This window comes from Ambystoma mexicanum, chromosome 9, assembly GCF_040938575.1.
Source record: "Ambystoma mexicanum isolate Mex_15411 chromosome 9, UKY_AmexF1_1, whole genome shotgun sequence".
NCBI lineage: Eukaryota > Metazoa > Chordata > Amphibia > Caudata > Ambystomatidae > Ambystoma > Ambystoma mexicanum.
This window is the reverse complement of record NC_090931.1, coordinates 1,305,701,656-1,305,722,740: the sequence shown is the minus strand read 5'-3', so window position 1 is coordinate 1,305,722,740 and position 21,085 is coordinate 1,305,701,656. Positions and strand designations below refer to the sequence as shown.

The window sequence follows — 21,085 nt, the reverse complement described above, 5'->3', positions numbered from 1 at the left end:
TGTCAGCAGCAATGAGGGGGACTACGAATAAACTTAATACACGTGCTCAAGCTAAGCGAGGGCTGAATGCGACGTCCATTACCATAGGAAATCCTATTGACATGGAGCGAGCTTTTAATCAGTCCTTTGCTTCTTCTAATGCCCCTGTAGCCGCTACTATGGTTAGTAAGAGCGTCACTTCCCAAGTTAACGGTCCCAGGATGGCACCCAACACCGTCACTACTGGGCAGCAGCAGTACACCAGCACTGAGGCACCCAGGTCTATCGGCTCTCATGAACATATGGGACTGGTGTGGCTGAGAAGGGAAGGAACCACTAATGACTCGATGGATACTCTTGATCTAGGAAGTGACTCTGAAAGTGACGAAGACCAAGAGCGGGACGAGGCTATCGAGAAGGAAACCAAAGATGAGCCTGAGACTGAAAAAGAGGTCCTATCTGAGAACTGCAGGGAGAGGCTAAGGGCAAAGTACATCGGATCCCCAGAATCGCACGGAAAAAAATCCAGAGCAACCATGGAAACGGAAAAAGAGATGCAGGTGGTCGAGGCACAGGGAAGGAACAGTGAATCTGAGGGAACCCAATTAGGAACAAAGAGTGCCGAAGTCTGCATTGCTATGATACACCAGGTTCTGAGTGACCAGCCATCTCCAAATACCCCCCACCTTTGGCCAAGGCCTGAGGACCCAATACAAGACCCAGCCCAATTGACTCAAGATAAGAACATAAGCCTGACGAAGATACAAAGAGAGGCAGCCAAGGTTGAGCATTTAAAATCGAGTTCTTCGCTAAAACTATTGGCTTGGACAAAGGTAGCTGAGATGCATAAACCACAGTTAAACAAAATAGAAATGACAGCAACCACGAGCAAAGGAGATGAGCAATTGATCAAATCACTACAAGATACAAGGGGCTCCCTTGCCAAACTAAACACAAAAGAACACCTTACTGCGCTAGAGAAAACAGAGGGTACCTGGGTGATGCGGTCACCCCCTAATGAATGGATGGAAAGCTCTACACTACCAAATACTCTACCACAAAATAATCTAAATTCAGGAGAAAGAAGAAATTCCGTTGGGATAGTGGACCAAGTGATAAAAGATCTAGCAAAAATGAATGCAAAATTGCTGCAAACTCGAAGGCTATCTCAAATAAGCACCAACGAGGGAAATCCATTACCTGCAGAGCTACACTATCCTAAGCATAGGAGTATCCACGTAGTAATGACTTTAGAAACAAACTCGCCAGCATTTGAATCTAGAAATGAGGAGATTATAGTGTCTCAAAAGAGAAGTCGCAGAAGAGAAAGCTCTGAAAGCGAGGACCGATGTCTGAGGAAAAGACTCAAAGGCCAAAGAGAAGAGAGAAGTATGGGAAGAAATACATCTGGTGAGACTCAATCACCGAAAAGGCCCAAACGACGTGCCACCTTAATCCCATCCATGGATTTGGATGATGAAGACGGTACAACAACAATGAGAAATGAAAATTGGCGGAAATCCACGGAGATACCCCTGAAGGGAATAAACAATACAGATGAAACATCGACTTGTGTTGAAACAATATCGAAGCCAAGTCCAATTCTGATGTCTGCCGCAACAATAGCTGTTGCGCCTCTGATGAAGCTGTACGAGAACCTAAATGAGAACTACAGAGACCAAACGACTTTGATCGCTCTACTAAATTCTAAAATGATCAAACTAGAGACAGACCTTAAGGAAATGACCTCTGAGATTGTGGTATCCAAACGAGGGAATGATATCTCACTAACAGCTCTAAAAGAATCCCTAAGAAATAACTCTGAAGATAAGAAACTCCTAGCAGAAGTGACAAGGCAAGCCCTTACGCTACTACAAAACGAACGAGAAGGAAGGAGAGATTTAAACGCAACGCGAGTCTCAAAAACAGTGCAAATGAGCCAGACCTCAGTGATCAACCTAGAGACATTAGAGTTACCCGAGAAATCTGGACCAACTAAGCAACCGTCTGAAAAAAAAAAGAAAGAAGGGGAGATAAGGGTATCTCAACAGAATTGCTGTTATGATAAGGAGCTCGTAATTAGGTATGATGAGTGACTGTGGAAGGATGGAGTGTAATGGCGTGGAGATTGCACAGAAAACAAGGCCTAGCTCCTCGACTGTCTCTACGAAACCTACAGAAAAAGAGGTTGAGAAAAGTAAACAGCAAAATGAAAAAGAAGTAGATAAAGAGCAAGCTCTCCCACCACCCAATCCACCTGAAATGTCTAAATCCATTGACACAAATACAAAGAATCTGGGAAGTAAGCCTGTAACTGAACCAGCAAAAAAGAATGAGGGGGAGTGGTATGATATATTTGAAAACCCGAAAATCTGTTCAGGAGTGAATAACGAGAAGAGATCAAAAATAGTCAAGTCAAACTCAAATGATTGTAAAAAAAATCTAAGAAGCAACAAGTACAGAAGAACAGGAACCCTCGTAGTTCAGCGAACTTCTTCAGAAACATTAAAGCATTGAACGTAACTGTAAATAATTCTGAACTATCGACACTGAAGGGGAAAAAAAAAAAAGGACTATGAGACCCAAAACGTGGACGACAAAGTACAGCCAGAAAACCTGACTGAAGACAATAGGTCACCGACAGAGAGTACAATTGACCTGGATGCGGAAGACATAGAAGGTGATGAGGAGGAATTGTTGAACATGTCAATTTACAGTGTGTCTGATGCTGAAGAAAATAAGGACGACAATAGGGTAGTGAAAACTACCGAAAATGGCAGTAATACTGGACAAGATGATCGTGAGTCAGAGGCAAGCCCGCAGAAACCATCTACGGAAGGATACGAGAAAGAGAAAGAAGATGAAATGCCAAGCAAAAGAGTGATTTTGTGGCCAGAAACACCTAAAAAAACTCAATTTGCAGTAAAGAAAATTACAAAAAGGTGGAAGACCCACAAATCTTTCTCACCTTAGAAGAGAAAAGGTTGAAGAGTATGTTGAAGCAGGGAAACTTATCTAAGATCAGGGAAGTTACAAAAAATCCCATATTAGATGAGCAGGAGAACAATATGCACGGCACTGAGCTCCCGAAAGAAAATCCACAACAATCCGCAAGAGAAGTCGGAGCACCTAGAGGGAATGCCGAAGAATCAGCTAAATTAAGAAATCATAACTTGATTGTCGGCACCAAAACGACACGAAAAAACCACCAGTATAGACTACTGGTTGAGAAAATTGACGAAAGAAAAGGCGATACCCCACTAAATCGGTACACCATTCTACAGATATTCCAAAAAATCCCTGTGTTAAGAGCAATAAAGAGTGCTCGGATTGATTGTGTGGAAATCATGGCTGAGATGAACCAGAAATTTGTACTCTTACACATCATTGCCAAAAAAGATGCAGAATTGATCATGATGAGTGAGAGACAACTCCTGCAAGTTGGATATCAAGTGTACGAAGTAGACAACGCCTTAAGGGGAAGCAATGCTGCAAAAACAAAAGAACCAAAAATACAAAAAATAAATGAGAAAGCTCTAGCGGCAATCAAAACAACTGAAAAAAGTGTAATACAGGAGTACGTGTCCAATGTCAAGTCTAAAGACACTGAAATGGAGACTGAAGTAGTAGGTCCTCCCGACGATATAAGGAAGAAGAAAATCAAAATAACAGTGGATAATCGCGAAAAGTCAGGTCCAGTGAACTCTAAATCCCCGGAAGTAAACCCCGACGAGGATGAAAGGAAAAAATGGTCTTGGTTGGCAAAATCATTGAATTCAACAATGAGGAGCTAATGCTATGGCGAAGTAGGGACACTGGTGATAGCCTCGTGGAACACCAGAGGATTTTCACATCTCCTAGGATCTCCACCTGAAACGATACAAAAGGCAGACTTGATATGTTTGCAAGAGACATGGGTCACTAATCTACCATGTGTGGACGGTTACGAAGTAGTGATAAACCCAGCTATAAAACAAAAAAAGGGGCGGCCTAAGTCAGGACAACTGACTCTAATTAAAAGAACATGTGGACTAAGAATAAAATCGGCCCATAACTTGTCACCTTTCCTTCAGGAGGTTTGCTTAGAACAAACAGAGCCCACAGAGAAGTTGATGGACTAATTATATATATTAAATATATACTGGAACACGACTCCAAAGCTCAACCAAAAGCTTGAAGACGATATCATTGAAGCCATAGACACAATTAAAATAGAAGATTCAAAGGCACTAATTATCCTATGTGGAGACTTCAATAGGAAACTCATTGACCTAGACCAACGAAAAACAACGAAGACCAACGGGGCGAGACTTAAAAATGAATGTTGGGTAGAAGAAATGGCAAATAGAAATTTATCAATGCTTAACGGAGCAACAAGAGGGGACATTCCAGCAAAGCCGACCTGGGAAAGAGGAACTCCGCAATCTATTTTAGACTATATCTTTGTCTCGGAGAACATACTACACGAAATAGTCTCCTTCACAGTCACTAAAAACATCCAAAGTGATCATAATATTACATCAATGGAATGGAAATGGAGAAAAGTAGAAAAAAAGGAACAATGGAGATGTGACATCTCAGAGGAACCTGGGCGTAACAGACTAAGGATAAAGAAACCAGATATTAAGGTGGTATCTGAACAACTGCAAAGATCACAGGAGCAAGGCCTGATTGAGGCAATCTAATACCAGCATTTACTTGAAATTTATAAATCTAAAAAAACGAATGCTCTAAGGAACCAAAACTTCGCCAAACATAAGTACGACCTGGAAGTGGCTAAAAAAAAAGAGGGAATTGAGAAAAACATTAAGATCGATCAATGCCACTAAAGGAGTAGCAAACCAAAGCCAGTCCAAAAAAGTGAGAAACCAATATAACAACTGGCACAAGTTACACAGAGCTAAAATGGAGCAAAACGACGCCGAGATAATTCTGAAGGCGCTGAACCAAAGGAATTCCAGGGGATTCTGGGCCTTAATAAATGAATCATCTAACTCAGAAAAAGCGATCATAACAAATATGGTAACGGAAAGGAATTGGGAGTGCTACTATAAAAATCTGTTCAAAAGAAGGAAAGGTCCAAGTACAGTGGAGATCCATACAAAAGTACCATGGGAGTTACAAATAGACAGAGTGGACATTCGAACCTCAATTTCAAACAGCAGTACATCCAGAGCCGCTGGACCTGACAGCCTCTCGAATGCTGACGTAAAAGAAAACATTGATGAATGGTCGGAATTTTGTGATATCCTGTTCAAGGCGATAATAAAGGAAGGAAGGATCCCTGCAACCTGGAAATCAGGAACCATTGTTCCGATATTCAAGAAAGGCTTACGGTCTGAGCCATCAAACTACCGCCCCATCGCCCTCCTTGACGTTATAGGTAAAGTGTTTGCAACTCAGCTCCTTAAACAACTCACACTATGGATTGATCACGAAAAAAATCTATGATGAGCGACAGTCTGGGTTTGTAAAGGGAGTGGGTTGCAGCACAAACCTCCTAATATTAAACCTACTAAAAATAGATGCCATTCGATCGGGCCAGAAAATCTATCTGGCATTTATTGATATGGCAAACGCGTTTGATGGAGTAAACAGGGAAATCCTGTGGTGTAATCTAAAGAAGAGAGGCTGTGATGAGAGTTTAATTGCAGCCATTAAAGAACTTTACTCCGACACCCATATTCAAGTAAGGCTAGACAAAGAAGGAAATCTGTCAAATCCAATTCCCACAGAAAGGGGAGTAAAACAGGGCTGCCCATTAGGGGCAACCCTGTTTAACTTCTACATCTCGGAAGTGGGAAAAGCCCATGCAAACGTGACTTCATTTCCGCCAACCATCAATGGATTCCAACTGCGTCACATCTTATACGCAGATGATATGGTGATCTTGGACCGTACACCAGTCGGCCTACAGAGGAAATTGTCTGCATTGAAGATCTATTCAGAAGAACTCGGGCTAGAGATAAACGCAGCCAAATCAGAAATCCTAGTCCTGGAGAACAAAAGAGGAAGGAAATCTTGCAAGTATAGATCAAGTTGGTTCGTGGGATCAAAGAAGCTAGAAAAAGTGCAATTCACAAAATACCTGGGCACAATAATCAACTCCAGCATAAACGACGAACCAATGGTAAAACAAATTCTAAATAGCTGCAGACAATTAACCTCACAAGGGATCGTAATGCAGAGGAAATTGGGGAAATTCACGTGTGAGCCAGTGAGAAAATTTTACCAAAATAAAATTACACCGATCTTGATTTATGGGGCAGAGAACATGTTTGGCTGTTACCACAAGATATGGTCTCGGTGTGAAGGTTTCTTCTGGAAAAAAGTTCTCCAAATACCACAAAGTACACCGACTGCGTGTGTTCTATACGAAGTAGGAATATCCACCCTGAACGTTAGGATTATATGGAACAAGCTATTGCTCTTTAGGAAAATGCACGACGAAGCGAACTTACCACCGTTCAAAATCCTATTTGAAAACGAAACAGGTGAAAAAAAGTCGGCCCTAAGAGACTGGAAACAGCAATGTGGAGAAATCCTCAAACAGCTAGGGATGGAAGAGTCAACATTATGGAATAATCCAGATTTTTGTAAAAAGAAAATTGCTGGATCTCGACTGGATCACAATTGGGGAGAGAAGAGCCTGTCAAAAATCCATGATAAATCAACCAAAAGAAGCAAAAAAACTGAATACTCTTCAGAAATATCTGGCCCTGGCTCCGTGCAAGCACCTCAGAAAACATTACTTGATATTTCGTCTAAACATTCTAGAAACAAAAGAAATTCTGGGAATCAGGCGTGCGATATCAAGGGGAAACACTCTATGCCGATTCTGTGGGGAGAAGCTGCATGGGAAAGATGATGACAAATTACCAGACGCTGTCTGAAGAAGAATGGTGGAGACAACTACACTTGACTGAAAGCAAGTCACTGTTGATTGCAGTAATGCGATTTTTAGAGCTCCTGCAGAAGCGCCTAAAAATGAATCCAGTGGTTGCCTAAAACAGCGGCCCGCACAGTTATAGGTCAGGAGACCAACCATTCTGAAAAGACTGATAAGACAGAATAACTGTTGGCGCAAAGGTAGAGGAAATGGGGGTAGAACAAGCCTCGAGAAGGAGACCAATAAGGTGTTTAGTGAAGAATATTTAAGGACGATAGATGGAATGTTGATCTTATGTTAAAGATAAAGTTTTTCAAAAGTTTGTATAAACTAAATGAAAATAAAATAAAAAATAAACATTGATTGCCATTAAATTGGGAAATAGTAACATATATTATGACAGCACTTAGAAGCAGCAGGAAACCAGCAGAAAGCACTATTTAAAAAACCTGATCGTTTTTAAATAATTGTGCAAAACGTGGCCCGTGCATCAATATGCAGAACCCTTGTGAACACACTTCAAAACTGCATCACACACTGAGTTGTGGCATAGAAGTCGGCTGCTGTGCGAGACCATCAATGCTTTTACAAAACCTTGTTGGTGCTTCGACAAGTCACTATTACGAACACCTGATTGATAGACCCGTTCAGAGGGGGGGGGGGTTAAGAAACGCCAACATGAGTTCCCATAGTCATAGTGGGATCCACTTACCGTTTAATAACCACGAGATCTCCGGCTCCGGTACACCCTCCACCGTGCACTGCAAAGTGAAGCTCTGCCCTTCAGTCACGACACATCCCTCCAAGGTGCTGGAAAAATGTGGGGCAATTTCCTCAACTTTAGGACCTTGAAATCAAGTGGAAGAAAGAGGACAATGTGAGTTTCCTCTTCTGAGGGGGTCAATGAATGACAGGACTGCCACATGCAGCCCTGGAGTGCATTTTGGCATATGTCTAGATGAATTCAGTTCCACGTTTAGAAACCTCTAAAATAATCATTGATATAATCATACCATACATGAATTCATATAAGTGCAACAATTGAGTGACAAAAGATGTACATGATCATTCTGAAAATGATGGTTAAGTTGCCTTCGATATTGTGCGATTGCTTATACACCCTGTCAAGTCAATGATCTTTACAACGCAGCCAACCCCCCGATAAAAATGTTCCCAGCTGCACACAATCTCAAATACAAGCACCACCTCTGCTAGAATGCAGCTACCGCCAAGACACTTCAGTCTAACTGCATATACAGAGAGCACACATGCACTACTTACCATCCTACTTTCTCCACTGACCTGGACTACGATCTCTGAGGACGTTCAACCCACAGCACCTTGAGATCATACCAATGGGAATAGGCGCTATACAAATGCCCAGTAACAACTTTGAAACAAATGTTTCCACCAGAATTTACGCATCCACATTCGAATCGTTTTCCAGTGATTGGCCATAGGAAGGTATATATTTGCGACAGGGATCTTGTGGGAGGGCTATCAATCGATGGCGTCCCAAAAGTTTAATTTCTTACTTAAACTCACATAGTGAATTTTCTGCTCAAGGATAGTGCAGCAAATCAACAAATAATGGCAATTGTTCACAAATCTAAAATTTTAAATTAAATCCTGGAATGTGTTTGGTGGTGGTCAGTTTGAAAATTTCTAGTCAGCACACCAACCTATGTTTGCAGACCTAATTCTCAGACAGTTCGACAAAAATAAAAAATAAAACATTTAGGGGAATACAGCATACTTCAAGGGAATGCAATTATGGCCTTCCATGCCCTAGAGGTAAGGATTATGCCCTTTTTTTTTTCTCCCACCATGGCCCTCAGGTAAGCGCTGTGCCCCAGCTGCCCATGTGTTTGTAATTTGTCCATAATTTCATCCAGTGCAGCCTGTGATGTCCGCGAGGCTCCATTACCAAATCTCCCCCTCGAGTACCACCTTCTGCACCCAACCCCGACTCCCATTGGCTACTTCCACATGTTTTGCTCGAGGGCCTACCCCCTCTGCCATCGCGCTCCCTGAGCCATTTCCACTATGGCCCTCATGTAAGCGCTGCGCCCCGGCTGCCCATGTCTTTGTAATTTGTCCATAATTTCACCCAGTGCGGCCTGTGATGTCAGCGAGGTTACATTACCAACTCTCCCCCTCAAGTACCTCCTCCCGTGCCCATACTCCCCTGACTCCCATTGGCTAACCCCTCCTTATACTGGACTTGATCTGGGCTACCCTCTGCCCAGCAGCCCGTGTGGCTAAAGGCCCGAGGCAAAGGGGCGGCTCCTACAGTGGGGACTCCAAGATGTGTCTGCAGGTGTCAGCAGGGGCAGCCAAAGAAGCCAACAAAACTCTAAGTGTGGCGTGGGTGGGATGTAGAGCAATTACTCTACTCCAGAAAGCCCCCGCCACTCTTCCTTATTTCCATAATGTAGACTACCATGGTCCTACACCTTGCACACCTAAAGAGATTTGTTACCACCAGCTGAAATCTATTCATGGCATGACTGTAAATGTTGCTTTGCATTTACATACTAACATACATGCCAATTTTAGCATGTGTCACACTTAGACAGAATTCTTACTTTAGCCTGCTTCACATCTAGATAGGATTATGAATGATAGCACGCGCCACACTTAGATGTAATCGTGATCACTAGCCTGCTTCACTTCTAGATATGATACTGTAGATTAGCAAGTGCCACACTCAGATGGAATAGTTAGATGGAATTCTTACTTTAGCCTGCGTCACATCTAGATAGGATTATGAATGATAGCACGCGCCACACTTAGATGTAATCGTGATCACTAGCCTGCTTCACTTCTAGATAGGATACTGTAGATTAGCGAGTGCCACACTCAGATGGAATAGTTAGATGGAATTCTTACTTTAGCCTGCGTCACATCTAGATAGGATTATGAATGATAGCACGCGCCACACTTAGATGTAATCGTGATCACTAGCCTGCTTCACATCTAGATAGGATAATGTAGATTAGCAAGTGCCACACACAGATGGAATAGTGAACGATAGCAAGCATCGCACCTAGACACAATTGCAAGGACAGTAATGCCAATTAACCAATCCACTAACAATTTCACCCCTCAAACTCTAACCAAACACAACCACGTGCCTACTACACAACAATCTGCACAAACTTCACTACACTGCAACAACAAAAACAAACCACACATAGACCTACACAACACACATGACGACTACCAACCGTAAAACACCAGAAGCCCAGCCAACGGAACCACCAGGCGGAGGCTGCCAACAGCACATCACTGCTCCCTTGCACTGTTCCATCTTATCCTCACTAACTCACCCCTCCTTCCCCTTTCAGAGCCGCCAGAGCACCAGGGAACCACTCCGGTGGTAATAGTGCACGGTACAAATATCCTTGAACATTAAACTTACAATTAGGGTTCAAGTACCATGAAGTATTCAAGTGATAGAGCTGCATATTTGTTCTTAATGTGATATGGAATTTGTTTTACTTGGCATCAAGGGTAAACCAATCACATTCTTCCCCCTTTTGCACTGTCATTTACCCCCCTTTTTGCTGTCATTCCACATTCCTTCCCCCATGCTAAATATATAATGCAATAAACAGAAACTCCAAAACTATTGGCTTCGCAATGCTTGTTTGATATTTGCAGGAGACTGACCCGTTTCGAGTGGAGGTCTCGGTTAGGCTGGTGTTTGATCTTTTCTTGAAGGTTAGTTTGGTGTAGAGCCTTGTATGCAGATTTATGAGGGGCACCGGATCTTGAAGGAGAGCCTGGCCTGCACTGAAAGCCACTGTAAGCTTGAGTTGGTTGGTGACGGGGATATGTTTCCTTAATCTAAAAAAGAGCCTACCTAAAGTCTGCATTTTTTGCAGATTTTTTATTTGATATGGAGAGAGGCCTGTGTAAGGGGTGCAGCAGCTGCCCAGCCTTCCTTTCACAAGTCATCCTACAACCATTAGATGGTTTTCTGTTGGTGTTTAGAGTAGGATTTGTTTTAGGCATTTGAAAGAATGCTGATTTGTCCACCATTCTGGCTGAGGTCAGCACTCCAGGTGAAGGTGCTTAGGTTTCCTGTGCATTAATGGTAAAGCAAACAAATGTTATAATGTGGATAGACCAGCCTACATTCAACGTGGGGCAATAGTCCCATAACTCTTACCAGGTTTGCCTTACCCCTGATGCAACATTACAGGTAAAGTAAACAGAAGTGCTATTATGTGGCCAGATTGGCCTGCATTAAATGTAGGCCAGTCTAGCCACGTACTAACTCTAGGTTTGCTTTATCTTTGATGCACAGAAAATATACTTCACTGTGCATCCAGGGTAAATCAAAAATGAATGCCATGCCCCCAGCACCTCCCACTGGGTGAGGGCTGCTGGGGACGTGGCTGGATCTAGCCCTAAATTTTGCAGCCCCACACCCCCATCACACATACAACACTTTCACCCATCATACATAAACTCATTGCATGCACGCATACATAAAAACAAACATCAACAACCAGACGCACACACAAAAATACATACACATACACAGTTACATTAGAAAACTGTATCTGCTTGCCCCCTCACCATGCACTGCCATGGAGGACCAGATTACCCTCCCCTTTGTAACTGTGCAGTGTTGAAGAAGCAAGCATGTGACAAGAAAGCCTAATTTCCCATTGGCTAAATTTAAGATCCAGAATCGTTAATTTATATGGGTAAAGGCCATTTAAAAGTAACACATTGTGCATTGGCTATTCCATTCGAGCATTGCCAGTTGTCATGCCAACCAGACACCCATTTTCCAAAACCCTATCTCTTTCTTTTCTCAGTAGCAATAGTTTTGGCATTGTGGTGGTGCTTCACATCAAGGAAAGGTGCAAGAAACAAGGGGAGAGACAATGTGTTGCTTTTGCTCCCCATCTACAGAATAACCTCCCCAATACATAAAACTCATCCCCAACCAGATGCTTTCAGTGTATCACTCAAGACCTATCTGTTCTAATAAAGCCGGGAAGAACCACTACTGGAATGTGCTAAAAGCAGCAAGAACCAATGAAGTTATGCAGCGAGCACTTCACGAATAATTAACATAAGCCTATTGCAGTGGATTTGTTGAATGACTGAGCAGTGCATGGATTCTCTATCACAGGAAGTGAGCATTCTTAATGCACGTCCCTTTCTGCCAAGCCCAAGCAAAAGAGCAGGGGTAACTAAAACTCACTTTGAAATATTTACATGGCACGGTGCAAAATGTCAAGTTGCAAAATACTAACCAAAAAGTCACTCGGCATCCCCATACTGTACATATAGACAGCACGCAGTTTCTTACTTGCCAAGCGTCAATCATCACTAGCTAGTGGCGCGTGCAAAACCTGCACCCTGGTTATGGTACATCTCTTATAATTCTCTATACCCGATGACTGGCATTTAGACACGTCCGCATTGCGATATCTTGATGTTATGGCTGACATACGAGATCAAATTGCATGGGACGCCATTAAGTGAGTGAGTATTGAGATGCAATTGACGAGGACATCGCCAAATAATTATGAGGATAATGTTTAGGTCGGAAAATCGGTGTTCTTTTACCCACTAGGATTTAACCGGGGCTCTGAAAAGGTATGAACTGAGTATATGCAGCCTATAGCAATGTTTTTCCTTGGTTTGTTATAACATTTGGGCATTACCGACCTTTAACACTTTATTCATTTGTATTGTGTAGTTCTGTGATGCTGTCATTTCTCGAGATTTTTTTTTTAACCATTAATGTTGTAGCAACCACAATTTTATGGCTGCCTGTAATGTTCTGTGCTTGTTGAACCAAAGCCTTAAACTGGAGGTCCAGATATGGAATTTTAGATTGAGTGCCCCTGCCTGCAGGACCCCACTAATGGGGTCCATACTGCTCCCGCAGCTCCCTCGCAAATATGCATGGGTCACCGTTTCCAAAATTCAGTTATCAGAGAATATTTGCAGGACACAAAGGGAAAAGCACTAACAATAAACAAAAACGATCGTGAATAGTATTTGTTGGTGAATTTAACGCTCCATACAGCAGATTCAAGTGTCGGGGCGCTTGGCAACAGTTGTTCCCAATTCCCATAAGGATTAACCGCATTGGAGGTACTTGATCTAGGACCCCTGCAGGAGTAAGGAATGGCCTGGCCCGTCGGAGTGGCAGTTCCTGCCCAGCGTGGACACAGGCTGTGTGCACAGCTCTTTGCTTCCTCATATGGTCGAGTAGAAGAAAAGGTTCGAGGGACCTTGAACCGCTCGAAATTCCAGAGTCTCGAGTTTGCCTTGAACTGGCTCGCAAGTAAACAGACATTCCCAAGACAGTTGTCCCTTCCGGCCCTGCTAACATGTTAAAATGTTCCTATCGAGGGCGCAGCGCGCACGGCAAAGCGACGCAGTTTGCATGGACCCAGGGGTGTTGCTAGGTCTGGAAAAGATCAGGGGCTTAGCCAATGCCGGGACTGTCGAGATTCGGGGCTAGCTATAGCCTTTTGGTTGTAGCCCCTGAGCTTCTATCTGGGGCTACAACCAAAAGACCCGGGGCTATAGCCCCCTCAGCCCCCCCCCTAGCAACGCCTCTGCATGATGGACTCACCGGAAGTAGTGTTCCCACCATCAAAGCACTTTCAAGTGTGCATTTTTAAATTCGATGGAGCCCCGGTGAGGCCCTAGGAAAGATCAAGGACTGTTTCCATTTTAAAAGCTGACTGGGGCTTCCTTTCCACGTTACATTGGCTGTGCTTTATTATGCGGCATGTTTCTCTCAGATGGCTGCGTAAAACAGCTTGATAATCGACGTTATAGGGCACTCGGAGAGAGGCTAATTTGTAGTCTTTAAACTTGTACATAAAAGGAAAGATTAGAAATGTTCAAATAGGCCTCCACACAACCTATCTTTATTTAGAGCAAAGAGGAGGGGAACTGCTAGCTGGTTAGACAGCCACAGCCCAACTCAGGGGGTGCAGTGAGATTCTTAACTTAAGGGCAACAGTCTTCAGTCTCTTCTTCAATGCAAGTGTGCAGCAAAGTCACACCAGAGGCATACCTGCCTACATTTGAAAATCAAAAACCCTGAGATGTATGCCCCGCCCAAAGCCACACAAGACTCCGCCCACTTGCAAACGGCTCCGCCCACCTGTCAAAAACATACAGCAAACTGCAGGGGCAAATCAACAAATGCAATGTGATGTGACGTCGTCAGTTCAACCTGAAATATGCACATTTCATTAAATTGGCTTTTCAGAACCACACAAATTGCATAGCACGAATGGCATTCACCCTCCATAAAATCAATACACACACAAAACCAAGAGGATCATTTCTTCAAATAGTGTTTTTGAAAACGTTAACATGTGTGCAGTACAGGTAAAAAATTGTTATTTTCATTTAAGATTCACCCAAAGGCTCGCCAGCTTTAAAATGTCTTCTACAGCCGAATTTAGTGTTCATGTGCACTACCGGGATAATTAAAGAGAAAGAAATAATCCAATCAGAGCTGTTGCTTGACCTAAAGAGCAAGCCAATCGGAAGCGGAGCATGTTTGTGGCATATTGAGGGAACTAGAGGAGCAACCTCTTTTGTGATGTCTAGCCAATCAGATGCTTAGACTTCCCAGGCTACGGCGTCAGTGAACTGGGCATGTTTCTTGGTGTTGGTACTTGTACTCGCTGTAATAACCAAACAAGATGGCGGATGATGAGAAGCTACCGTTTGGTTTTTGATGCAGTTTCTGGGTCCCGCCCATACCTCCACCCGACTGGCTACCGGCAGTGGTCTTTTGCAGCCAATCGGATGGAGGATCGGACGGGACTCGGAAACTGCATCAAAAACCCTGAGATTTCAGGGTCTTCCCCAGAGACCCGGAGAAATGGTTAAAAACCCTGAGTCTCAGAAAAACCCAGAGGTTAGGCAGGCATGATCAGAGGGGTTGGAAATACAGGTGCAGAGAACAACACTGGAAATATCGCACTCTGTCTTCTCACCAATAGGATTTGTCCATCACATGTCGAGTGCCGCCTCAAACACCTGAATAAACTTCATACCATAACACGCTTACAGCAATAAAGGTCACGGTTCTATGTTATTTTGACGAACTAAACTACTTTGTGGCAATTTACTTCAACAAAAATCACTACACATGTTTTTCCAATATTGTTTTGTTTTTTAATGGGGGTCCCCCATACTCACCTCTCCCCCCGATACCACCCACTCCCCAAACACCCCATACCACGCAACCCTAAAAATATATATTTACTTACCCAACTGATTTATGGCGAAGTAACTTATCACAGTGCCAAAACAACAGCATTCGAAAGTCACAACATGAAAAGTGGTCATCATTGAAGTATTTAACAACAAAAAAGTTGAGAAAAGCAAGCAATGTTCTGTCAAATCTGGGCAACCGGAACTCTATTTAACTGACCTATTTCAACGAGGGCACAGATATAATATAGCCCTTTCAGCAAATTGCAATGCCAGAAACACGCATGACTAAAGAGAATGAGCATTTATATGTTTGCCTTCCAGTACCACACTTAGCAACGTTGTCGCACTAGTTTTCACTTTGAACAAAAACCTTTTTAGTTTTGCCTTACTAGGCGTCAGAGCTATTGGCATGACAGTGTACCTATGCACAAGTCAAGACTTTTTGCTTTGACAATGCTTGATTTTAACAGGACTTCAGTAAAGGACATCCATAGTGTTTATAAATCGAGTTGCTGAAGGTAGACCAACATTTTTAAATCTCAGAAGACTGCTTTAATAAACACTGGCAGGTACTTTGCAAAGTTTAATGGTACGGCTTGATTGAAACGAGCTCAAAGATTTCCCTTGAGAAGTGCAGAAACTGGGTGGGAATAGCCATAGGAATTAGCATGGGCATCCAAACACCTGCACGCTGTGTGTCCCCCCTCATATGCCATTTCTCCCCATCTGTATTCTAATGCAATAGTTTTGGCTTATAGGTGGTGCTAAAGTGGTACCCAACAGCCAAACTAATAAAGGCCTTGTCCCTTTTCTATTTCCACACCTTACAGCATTCAAATGGTCCCTTATGCTATAGGATAATGGGAGAATGAAGCCTGATCAACCATGTAGAGGAACACTCCATTCCTACAACATATGCTCCACATTATTGGTGCAGTCAGTGGTGGAAATGGAAAAAATGTGGAGGGGGATCCCACAAGGGCTGGTGTGGGGGCAGAGTTTGGAGGAGGGGGCAGAGATCCAAGGAAGCGGGGTTCAGAGGGGTGGAGCTGCCAATTGAACTCCGATCAAAGGAAATGTTCAAAATAATAGTTTAATAAAGATAGGACAATTTCTTTCATTGCCAAAAGTACACAAACCATAACCGTACCTTACTATGGGTTGTGTACTTTCCAAGCCATCACAGCATGTACCGTCCATGTCAGAATGTATTTTGACATCTCAAACTACAAATACCAGAATTCATTTGGGAAAGGCAACGATTACAGAGCCAGCAAAGCTGTGGACTCGGTGATGATTGCGTTTTCCAAATGGGTTCTTCTTTGTGCTCACAGTGTGCTTTCTGGTCAGTCACAGGGTCTTTGACCCTCGATGTACCTGGGGGCTCGTCTCAGTGATCTAATCTGCTCTGTGCAAGTGCATTGTGCACACAACCTCTGTATGCACAGTGTGCTCGCACAGAACAAATTAGGTCACCGAGGCGAGCCCCCAGGTGTGCCAACAGAGGGCCTGCCTTGGCTCCTGCTGCCTGTGACATAAGTAAGGGGGCGGAGCCAGAAGATCAATGTGCTGTGTGCGGCTCCGCCACCCACTCCATACTGTAGCGTGAGAAGCACTTTGGTTTGGGTTTTATTTATTCATTTTTCAAACGACGTTGAGCTCTTCTGATGGGCCGTTTGGGGCCGAGGCTGGTCAGATCCTGAGATCCCGCAACGCATCTGATGCCATATATCGGATCCGGTGAGAGCCGGCCCGTTGGCCAGCGCTATTGGCGCTCCATATGGCAATTTGCAGAGCCATTACAGGTTTGGTGCTGCACGACAGACATCACGTAAGGCAACCGTGCAGCATTACTGGATCTGCAATAGCACCTAGGCTTGCCCGTGCAGTGGCATGCTGTGTCCCTACTAGGGGAAACCAGACCTTATTCTGCTGGAGTTGAAATCTGTTTCGTTAATGGTGTCAAGTCATATTTAAAATGTTTCACTTGCTTAAGAAAGCAACGGATAACTCCACAAGCATATATAGTTGTGCCCCAATTTGGACGCAACAGATTTGACAACAAAGATTTCATTTGCCCGGCCCCGAGTTGTAAATGCTATGACGACTTACTGTTTACGGTCAGCATCCAGTTGCTGGTGATGCTTCCTCGACTGTTGGACACGGTGCAACTGTAGGACCCAGAATCCCCCACGTGGGTTTTCTGCAGACACAGAGAGTGGACTCCATCCTCATCACATTCCTGCGCACATTCTCTCCTCGTCACTGGAGCTCCATCTTTGAACCATTCCACGGAGGGCTTAGGCTTCCCTGAAACTGAAGGACAGCCATTTCAGAAGAGTGTTTTCTGTTGCAATATAAATGAAGTCATTTCAAGAGGAGGAGCACGTGCATAATTCCAGCTCCACTGACAGTGCTACAAAATACAGCTCTATGCTAGGACGTAGAAGGGGTGTGTTATAGTTTTTCCATGGATTTTAGACCCACCCAAAGGTGCTTTTGGTGCAGAGAGCATAATGGTGGAAAACTGCCCAAAGAACATGTAAGGTTCTGGTGCCCATTGGTCAGGGGTCATTCGCACTAGATGGGATACAGACAGGTTTGGCACATTGCGAGTGTAGGGCAGTGGTCCCAAAATGTTTTCTCCAGATCACCTCCTCGAGTAAAATAAATCTAGCTTGCTGCCCCCAAATGATGGACCTGCTCATATCTTCTCACGAAGAAGCCTTAGCCCTCTTTTTTGAAAGATACAAACACCCCCCACCCCCTCACCAGAGACCCTTCCTTCATAGGGGCGAGAGAGCCCAGTTCCATAGTTTGGAGGCCACTGGTCTAAGGGGTGTTTATTCAAGCTCCAAGACCTAGGCAAGTGAGAACTGTACGAGCCACAAAGATAGTACGGCCTCTGGAAGCATGCGCTGATCAGTGAAAATAGGGCCACATCAAGTATCCCCTCATCCCCCATGCCTGTGCTCAATCACCCCACTGCCTAGTAAGGATGGCCCTTTATGTGGGTCGTAAGGAAGACTGATTGTGTTTCTTTAGTAAGGACAACTAGTACAGCTCGGGAATGTCTAAGGAAGAAAGGCAGGTATCTCCTCTGGTCCAACCGTAAATCTCTTGAAGTTCAACAGTTTGATGGAATTACCTGATAAAACAGAGCTATTGGGTTCATCCATTTTGTATCAATTTGGGTGAACCTTCTGCACCGCAGTAAAAACTACCATTTAAAACAAAGCCCCTGAAAGTGCACACACTCCACTCTATCTTCTACTGATGTCCACTCTACCAAGAGACGGATCCATTGCAACAGCACAAGAGCCTCGCTCATTGCACGTCAAAGTTGGCAGCATGTGCATGAACCCAGTCGATGCTTGTGTAGGGTCTGTGGTCTACTGGAGACACAGCAATGCATGAATGAATGAACATGCAGTCCTATGCGTCCGCACACGGCAGTTTAGCACTTTACAAATACCAAGTAGCATCATATTAATCAATATCAGCTGCATAACTAATCCTTGCACATCTCAACCCTCAGCAGCTATGTGGGGAGGAGAGTTCAGCAGGCCCCTGACACTCCTATGTATGGCCATGGCAACTCAGGTAATATATGTGGTTATGTAGGTGTGGGAGGGCAGGTCCTAAATGACCAATCCTCTAAAGTCCAAACAATTCGTGCCTACCACTACCAAAGTGGCAGAAAAGACATGGGTACAGCAGTGTGGCCATTTTTACCCATTTACCAGCAGCAAAGATGTAAGATCTGATGTTCAAATCTCCCTGTGCCTGGTATGACCAGTCAAGCGGCACGCCTGGCAAGGCATGTGCATCACGAGGCGTGTCGGCATACACTTGATAAGCACTTCCATGTGGGAATCCGCTCACTTGGCTCTGCCAATTAGACAGTTTGCACCCATGTCACTGTATTTTGAGGATCAGACCTGGTCCAGCTTGCATCTTGATGGAAAGTTATAGCACAAGATGGAAACGCAAACATTTATAGATGGACCCGCATTTCCCTGCACTTTTATTAAGTTATGTTTTGTTGATTTATACCGCACACCACTACCACCCAGGGGCAGTTTCCAGGCGAAAAAGGCTGGGCTCATTTGCTAGGTCTATACAAAGACGATTGTCGATAGTATGTACTTAAAAGGGTTTAAAAGTCATGGCAGTGTAATTGATCATATACATCACAGTATGTCCTACCTGGTCATCAACATTTGCAGCGCGCCAAGCATGTGCCAACCTCTGCCACTCGCTCCAGGTTTCTGTCTAAGTGCAAACCTGGATTGGCCTTCTTTCACTTAGACCAGGTGAGGATGCAGAACAGGAAAGCATTCATGATGGCACACTGCCATGAAAGTGGCGATTGCTTGGTACCAACTACACCATCTTGCCAGAAACTAATTTACATGCAAGAAACACACATTGGACAATCACGCAGGCCCTAGTCATGCCCCGCTTACATGATTGCAAAGCCTTGCACACTGCAAGTCCAAGCTCTTCCCTGGCACCCCCAATGAGTGTCCCCCCACCAGCCCCAAGCTGCTTATATTTCCTTATCACTTTTTATATTTAAAATGAGCTTCTCTTTAATTTGAAAACATTAATTAGTAACAAAAAAGTGTGATATGGTTGCAATTCTTACTATCACCTATATCAAAAAGATGTTATTTATTTAAATTGCCATGGAATTATTTTATTTCTTCATTTTCAGGCCACAAGAGAGGACCCGTGACATGGGAAAACAGGTAATTTCTCTTAAAGCGTTATTTCACTCAAAATCTTTATTCTTTTAAAAGATGCGCCATAAGAAAAAAGATACTACATAAATATTTTTTTTAAAGATCCTATGTAAAAGTTGAGGCAAATGAACCTTAAAGTGTGTACTATGAGGGCATCCATTTTCTGAAATGAATGGGCCTACCTCTGCTCTTGCAGCAATAATCAAGCAAAAGTCCCATACTTGGAGTTTTTGCTTATTACTGCTGGAGAGCAGAGAATGCTGCCAGGCTACAGCCTGCCAGCGTTGTATTGATAATTACAGTGACTTTCTTTTGAAGTTTCCAGGGCTCCCCTGGCCTGGGGGAGGCCGGGAAACTTAAAAAGAAAGTAACTGCAATAATTAATATTCTGCCGCGGTGGGTAGCAAAATACTTGTAATTGCCAGTACTTTCATTTTATGTTTCCAGGGCTCCCCCGCCCGGGGAAACCCTGGAAACGTAAAAAGAAAGTAACTGCAATTATCAATACAGCGCTGGCAGGCATTCTCTGCTCTTCGGCAGCAATAACCAAAAGCTTGCAGTAGGGGGCTTTTGCTTAATTATTGCCGCAAGAGTAGATTTAACATAAGCACAGGAGGCTCATTCATTTCACAAAATGGATGCCTCCTACTGCTTTAAATGTATGACTGAGGCCCATTTGCCAGAAATTTGACATAGGAACTTTAAAAAATAGATTATGTTTATTTTTTATTATGGCCCCTCTTTTAAAAGAATACAATTTTTGAGTGACCTACCCCTTTAATCCATGAAAATGGTACTTCGTTCATTCACACATGGAGACCCTAAAATAAGCCAATCTGTCCTGCAAGAACAGGCATGGATGACACACTAGTGCAATGAGCCATTCTTACAGCACGACACAGGGAACTAGCTGGAGTATAAACAATAGATTGAATTTGTGGTGGGGGTCTTCTACCATGAATCTCAATGTGTGCATACTTGGTTGATTTTCCATAGGTCTTAATTCATTTAAAGACCTTTTTAGTTATTAGGAACCAGGAGGAAGCATGAATATTCCCCTCGCCATATGCAGATGATGTACTAGGGTCTACGAATGCTTTCTGACGGAGAGCACATGCATCTTGTTTTTGGTAGTGGTCATGATGGCACAAGTCGCACATTCTTGGCATTGGAGGGTTCATCTTGTTATGGGTAGGGGAGATGGTACAAGTCGCACAGTCGAGGCATTGGAGGGTACACCTTG

The 21,085-nt window shown here is 43.6% G+C and overlaps 1 protein-coding gene across 3 annotated transcripts in view; it reads right to left on the bottom strand.

Annotated features, from left to right (window-relative positions):
- MYLK (myosin light chain kinase) overlaps positions 1-21,085 on the bottom strand; it is a 1,914,870-nt gene that overhangs the window by 880,902 nt on the left and 1,012,883 nt on the right. For all 3 annotated transcript variants that reach the window (XM_069616671.1, XM_069616673.1, XM_069616672.1), the window contains 2 exons: positions 17,207-17,410; positions 7,581-7,715 (listed from right to left, as the gene is read on the bottom strand). In XM_069616671.1, the coding sequence (XP_069472772.1) occupies positions 7,581-7,715; positions 17,207-17,410 (339 nt within the window). The remainder of the gene's footprint in view (positions 1-7,580; positions 7,716-17,206; positions 17,411-21,085) is intronic.